The following is a 7,216-nucleotide window of genomic DNA, read 5'->3' as shown; positions in this document are numbered from 1 at the left end:
CCCATATTTTTTGCATGCGTGAAAAAAATATTAGAAAACTTTTTTCCTCAAAAAAATAAATAAAATACTCAAAAATAAAATTTAAATAAATTATAAATTTTACACAATTTATATTTCAGTGATGATATCATCACCATAAACGAGAGAAAAAAAAAATACTAAATATTGTGGGCCATAATTTGTTTTAAGTACAGTATATCATTACCATAAATATAAAATGTTGTGCACCAATGCTAAAAGTTGATTAAGATGAAGACGTGGTTATAAAATACCTAAGAGATCGTGTGTCGCTTAAGAGAGTTGTGACTAAAACAAAACAATGCATTCTTACTTTTATTGGGAAATTATATAATAACTAGATGCAATACATGAAACTTCAACAATAAGTATTAATAAATATATATATATATATATATATATATATATATAGGACTGGGTTCAGGTTACATCAGGTGTAACTCTAAGTAATGTTATACCACCCAATAATTTATTATAAAATTCATATTTTGAAAATCTCACCGTTGAATTATATGATATGTATATTCTTAACACTCACACCAATTTTCATGTTAATTGGATGTTATTTATCTTTCGATCAATAAACTTATTTTTTATGCATTATTTTAAACTACAAAAACTTGAATTTAAACAATTGATTGATGACATGGCTATTAATATTCGATCACTTTGAAATTTTGCAAGCATGAAGAATATATGAAGATAATGTAATCTAACGGTGGATTTGTTAAAATTCGCATCCAATTAAAAAATATTGAGTGGTGTAACTTGACCCTAACCTATATATATATATATATATATATATATATAAAATAAGTGTTAATGAATACAACCTTAAAAATAGAAATTTTATAGAAAAATTCATACCTCCTTATGCAATGCTTAGAAACAGTGTCGATGTTAATTTTGTAAGAATATTAAAAAATTTATTTATTTCTTAATTTTCTGTTGCTTCGCAGTATAATTTGATTCTATAATCAATGATTAATTCCTTTTGATGCAGATGTTGTTTTTCAGATCTTACTATTAAATTCTATTTGTTACAATAGATACAATGCAAGGTATTTATAGTAGCTAACCTTAGTGTTGTAGTCAATGCCGGCTCAATGGGTGAGCTAAATAGGCAACCGCCTAAGGCCCCCAATGAAAAAAGACCCCTAAAATTTTACCAATAGAGATATTCCTATACCAATAGAAGTATTAATTAAGCCCTAAATATTCACCAAAAAATAAAAAAAGTAGTTGTTTTTTATCAAAGAAAAACTATTTAAAGAAAATATTTTCATTGAATGAGTCAATCATTTAATCTCTCACACATAAATGTTAAAAGAACTCATTAATCTTACACTAGTAAATAAATTTATACTCAAATTCTATTTAGAAATATCAAATATATAACTTTATTAAAATTTTCAATCATAATTTTTTAGTATTTGGTTACTTCATTCAATGAATAGTGTTTATTTTAGTTGTATAGTCATTGAATAATGCGATGAGTTTGTTTTAATTTGTAATTTTTTTTCTAAAAAAAATAGATTTCAAATGAAAAAAAAAAAGTTAAATAAATATTCTATTAATATTCAAAATATAAGAATAGACCTCACTTGAAGTTGTTGCCTTAGGTCCCACAATACCTTGAGCCGGCCCTAGTTATAGGTCGTGCACTATTAGTAAAATTATAATTATTTTGTTTGCCCAACAAGTACATGGTTACATATTGGTAAAACAAAAGTACATAGGTACATATGACTACAATACAATGAGATTGAGTGATGGTGGAGTCCACTCCAGGAGAATCACCAAAAACTCTTGAGGGTAACACCATGGCTGTGGTGGTTTTGTTTGGCTGGGGCAAGGCCAAGCTTTATTAGTGCAACGGCATATAATTATCAAACAAAAATTAACTAAATACCAAAATAAATCCATTGAAATTGAAAAATTCTAGAGTGTTTTCACGACAGCATAAAAAATAAATCCAATCTACTCTACATAAAAACAACAATAAAACATACCAGATAAAGAGAATAATGCAGCTGACCCTGGATTCTACCATATTCTACTTTTTCTGGATCTTACTGAGTTCTGCTAGCTTTCTGCCTGTAAATGCAATATAGAATTGTTATCATAAAATTTCAGGAAGGCAGGTGATATGCTTATTATGAACTGTTATTATATATTTGCATAAAAGTACCTGGAAAAGAGTGTAGTGTCTGCTTCTACTATTCTTTCTTATCTTATGGACTAGTCTTAACGAAATTCAATTCTCATTTTCTGGGTCATAGATGAACCTGCCATCAATCTGAACACAAGGGATGAGGGCTATCTTGGACCACTCTTGTCCTACAAATTTCTTGCAGCGTTCTTTCAGCAGAGGACATCTTTGGATATGAAGTTCAAGGAGTGAGGGCGGCAGGCCATCCTTTGGGAAGGACTTGAGCCGTTCGCACTGATAGATTGAAAGATATTCAAGAGACGTGAGGATTTGAAAGCCTTTGGAAGACAGGGACTTCAGATTCGGAAAGATTTGAATGGTGAGGCTCGTTAGGGAGGCTGGAAGCATCATCTCTGGAAAGGAAACTATATTTGGACATCCACCTCTAATGTTAAGTTGTCTAAGAAAGGTGAACTTGTCCAAACCCCACTTAAACAAGGCTGGATAGATTTTGAGATCACAGATAAAAAGTGATGTTATGTTGGTGGGAAAACCTTCTTCCGGAAATTTTACAATGCCTGGACACTCCCATACATTTAATTCTTGAAGAGAGGTGAGGTTGTGAATGCAGTTGGGCAGGGCCTGCATATCTTTACAACCGAAAATCCAAAGCATTCTCAGGCTGGTTGGGAGCAGCCCTCCATCTGGGAAAGTTACAAGACTTGGACAATTCCAAATGTGAATCTCATCTAGAGAACTGAGGGTGTGTATGCCCATGGGTAAAGATTTAAAGTTGTCACAATCTGAAACGCTAATGCGTTCGAGAGATGAGTTGTCATGTAACCTCTTTGCTATTGACTCAAGGTTTTGACAAGAGCTAATGTGGAGCTGTTTAAGTGTCGCAGGTAACTCTCCACTTGATGTTAAGGACTTGAGTGAAGGACATTCAACAGCTTCTAAGTACTCAAGAAGAGACTTGTTGCTGCAGAAATAATTGATATCGTCCTTTTCCAGCAAAATCAGCATATTCTTGCAACGATCAATCTTTAGCCACTTCAGAGTTGGAGGCAGCTGGCCTATTGCAAAGGATGTCAACGAATCACATCTATCAATAGAAATACGCTCAAGACAGGTGATGTTGTACATCAGTGCCTTGGGTAGAGATACCAGGGCATTGCAATTTATGATCTCAATTTCTCTTAGTGTGGATGGCAAACCCAATTGCAGATGCTCTTCTACTTCTTCTTCCAAAGACATTAGTTTGGGACAAGTAGAAATCTTCAGAACACGAAGAGAACGAAGATGTTGTAATCCCACATCATTTGACCACAAAGACACCAGCTCCTCACAATTATCAATAGTCAAGTCTTCTACCTTTTCTAGTCCTTGTATAGGCCCTTCCGTTTGACATGTGAATTCTGACGTTGAAAGAAATGTGAAGTTTAGTGAGCTAAACTCAACCTCACCTCCCTGTACTACCCCTTTGGATTTCTCAATTTCTAGATTGCATAGCATTGGAAAGCCTGAAACTGAAACCACCAACTGTCCACATCCATTTATCACAAAATTTTCCAGTGAAGGAAGCTGGTTTGGTAACTTCCCCAATAGCTTGGGACAACTTGTAATCGAAAGCTGGCGTAGGCATGGGAATTCTCCGTAAGGAGTCCAGCTCTCCCATTCCTGCATATTCTCAAAACACAAAGTTTCCAAGGATCTAAAAGGTTGTGAACAACCTTCCCCATAAAACTCAGGACCAACATTTTTCACTCTGGCCATTCCTTTGATAAAAAGGGCTTTGAGTGATGGTAGTTGTCCGACTGGTGGGAGGGATGTGCACTTTTTACAATTTTCAATCCTCAGGAGCATCATATTAGGAAATGAATGACCTCTTAACCAAGTTGGAAATCTTGTACCATCATAGCACCTGATAGTGAGCTTTTTCAAAGCCTTGGGAGGCTGTAGCATGTCAAGTACGTCTAATTCATTTGTTCGGTCTTGTGACTCATCAATTTTGCTACTCCATTCCAACAGCAACTCATTAAGACCGGGCTTACCAATTAAATTAGCATCCCTTGCATCCCTGGGTACAGTGACATTCTCCAATCTTGAAATGCAAAGTGTCCCTCGAATATGTGTCAAAAACCCAAGCTCCTTTAGCTTGGAGCAATGGCCTTTTCCCACAACTAGATTAGACAATGTCCGGAGACAAGTTAATTTACCTAGTTGTGGAGGCATTCCTTCCAATGAATCTGCTTTTAGAATATTGAGGTGGCGCAGTTTGACAAGATTCCCGAACTTTGAAGGCAATTTCTTTAGATAAACACAGTTCTCTAATATCAATGTTTGTAAGTTGCAGAGAAAGGCTATTGATTCAGGCAAGCTTCTGATTCTAGTGTGAGAAAGGTCAATGTACCGTAGATGCTTCAGATCAACAATGGAATCAGGTAGCTCAGTTATGCAGTATCCACTCAAAGAGAGCACCCTTAATTTTGGAAAAAAATTAAAAGGAACATTACTAGTCAAGTAACAGTTCCCTGGATTTGGCAACATAAGAGGTAGGAAGGTACGTATACATGTGGCTTCAGAAAAAGCCTCAAACCTTTTAGCGCCATCATATCGGCCACCAAGGTAAGATAAATGCCGGACCTGTTTAGAAAATTTCCCTATGTTATTAACCTCCAGTTTATCTCCCATTCTAAAGCATATGTCTCCTGCAACCCATTGAGCCAAATCATTGATGAGATCATGCATTAGAAACCGTGATATATCCTTGCTTGATTGTTGAAAAAATGACCTTGACAAGAGATTGCGAAAATACTCACTACCCAAATCTTCTGGTGATTTTCTCCCATCTTCTAGTTGTATTAAACCTTCTGCCATCCATAATAGTACCAACGGCTGTTCCTCAAATTCGTAGTCCTTGGGGAGTATTGAGCAATATGCAAAGCACCTCTTTAAATGTGAAGGGAGATGGTAGTAACTCAACATAAGAGCTGGAACAATTCCACTTCTCTCTTCTGGTATTTCCCATATCTTGCTATTTAGCACATCTTCCCACTCAGAACGGTCTAGTTTAGTGCGTAAGAGGCCTCCAAGGGTCTTTGCTGCCAAAGGCAAGCCTTTACACTTTTTAACAATTTCCTCACCAATATCTCTAAGTTCTGGATGTGCATTGAAGTCTTTGGTCCCCAATGCATTTCGGTTAAATATAGACAAAGAAGCATCATCTGACAACTCTTTCAAAGCATAAGTTGGAATGGTGCCCATCATTGATGAAACACTTTCATTGCGAGTTGTGATTACAATCCTACTTCCTGGAGCCCCTACTTCAAAAGGAGCACGGAGAATGGTCCAATCGTTGTAGTTTTCATTCCAAACATCATCCAAAATGACTAGAAACTTCTTTGAGTACAGTTTTTCCTTTAGTTTCACTTGCAACAAATTTAAATCATTGTCATCACAGTTATCAGAGGAGAAAGATTTTAGAATTGTTTTTGTAACCTTAACACCATCAAACTCTTCAGAAACACAAACCCATGCTTTCATATCAAAATAGCTATTCACTTTAGCATCATTGTATACAAGCTGGGCAAGAGTTGTCTTTCCTATACCTCCCATACCAACAATGGGAATCACAGACACTTCATCTGCGCTATAATTTTCACTAAACAAAAATTGAAGTACACCCTCTTTATCATCTTCCCTACCATAAACATGAGCTTCATTCACTAAGGAAGTTGGGGGCAATCTCCCTCTTGTTCCATACGACTTCCTATTAACATTTTCTCTCAATTCCAGCTTACTTTTTTTTGTCATTATATCCTCAAATCTAGCACTGGTTTCATTTATCTTTGACCCCATCCTACTATTGCTCATAAGAGCACTTGGACTCAAAGAAGTAATATAAGTAGAGATGAGCTTCTGTACCTTACTTGTGCTGGCCTTAGCTTTACCCTTCAACTTGTGTAGCTTTCCTTCTGTGGCAAACTCATCCAGCATGTCTTCCAAATCGTAAGTGAAGTCTCTGAGATCATCCAGCCACCTTTTCACCGCCCCCTCAGTTTGCTGCTTCTCCTCTGCATCTTCTAGCGCTGCCTTAATTTCTGGCAATGTATTTTTCCACTTCTCCAGCTCCTTTTTAACTTCCTTTGGATGTGCATAGTCCAACAGCTCTGTAGACAATCTCTCAAGCACTGCTTGAATGAAGGCAGAAAGAATGGCCTCTGCCATAGCCAATGTTTTCTTTGATAGAAAGGGAATGAAAGAATGAGGGAATTATGCAAAGATAACCAAGCAGTCAAAGCAGAAGTTGTTGGTTTCTTCTGGGAAACCTTGCTCGGTCTCAAAAGTTTTTATTGCAACAATTCAAATTGGTTTTTGAGGAGCATAGGCTATTTGTGGAGTAAATGGATTATTGCATAAATGTTTCTGCTTTGTATTGTGCATGCTCTTTGTTTGTCACCATTATCCGCCCACCAATAAATTTTAAATCGTAATTAGAAGAAAAACAAGAAGCTTGTTTCTTGCAAAACACGGTTTAGAATTCTTTATCACTAATTATTCTATGCTCGTTAATTCGTGATAATTTCTCAGTTATCATTATCATTATATCATTATCATTATTATTATTAGGGTTATGCTAACGAGTGCTCCTACGGCACTCGTTAATAATCTATTTTAGGAAAGTTTTAATATCACTTTTATGGGAAATGAAAAAAGATATCAAAATATTAATTTTTTTTTTCTTTTCCTATAAAAATTTTCTTTAATTGGATTCTTAACCAGCATCCTAAGGACACTCGTTAGCATTTTCTTTATTATTATTATTATTATTATTATTATTATTATTATTACTTTGGCAAGAGGAAAAGTCTAAGAGGAAACTTCTATCTATTTGAGAAAAACAAAAATACCAATCAAATTCTCAAACACAATTAAATGTCGTCCCTCTAAGATATAGGGGCGGTGTTAGCTTTGGTTTAGGATTTAAATGAACCCCTAAGCTAGTAATTAATATATATATATATATATATATATATATATATA

The 7,216-nt window shown here is 35.3% G+C and overlaps 1 protein-coding gene across 1 annotated transcript; it reads right to left on the bottom strand.

Moving 5' to 3' along the window:
- Positions 1-2,275: 2,275 nt before the first annotated feature.
- LOC126722302 (putative disease resistance RPP13-like protein 1) lies at positions 2,276-5,905 on the bottom strand. The gene has a single exon (XM_050425456.1). It carries the CDS (start codon positions 5,786-5,788, stop codon positions 2,276-2,278), a length of 3,513 nt encoding a protein of 1,170 aa, XP_050281413.1. The 5' UTR covers positions 5,789-5,905.
- Between the last annotated feature and the right edge of the window lie 1,311 nt (positions 5,906-7,216).

The sequence above is a fragment of the Quercus robur genome, chromosome 4, assembly GCF_932294415.1.
Source record: "Quercus robur chromosome 4, dhQueRobu3.1, whole genome shotgun sequence".
NCBI lineage: Eukaryota > Viridiplantae > Streptophyta > Magnoliopsida > Fagales > Fagaceae > Quercus > Quercus robur.
The sequence above is the reverse complement of the archived record's forward strand: the minus strand, read 5'-3'. Positions and strand labels throughout refer to the sequence as shown.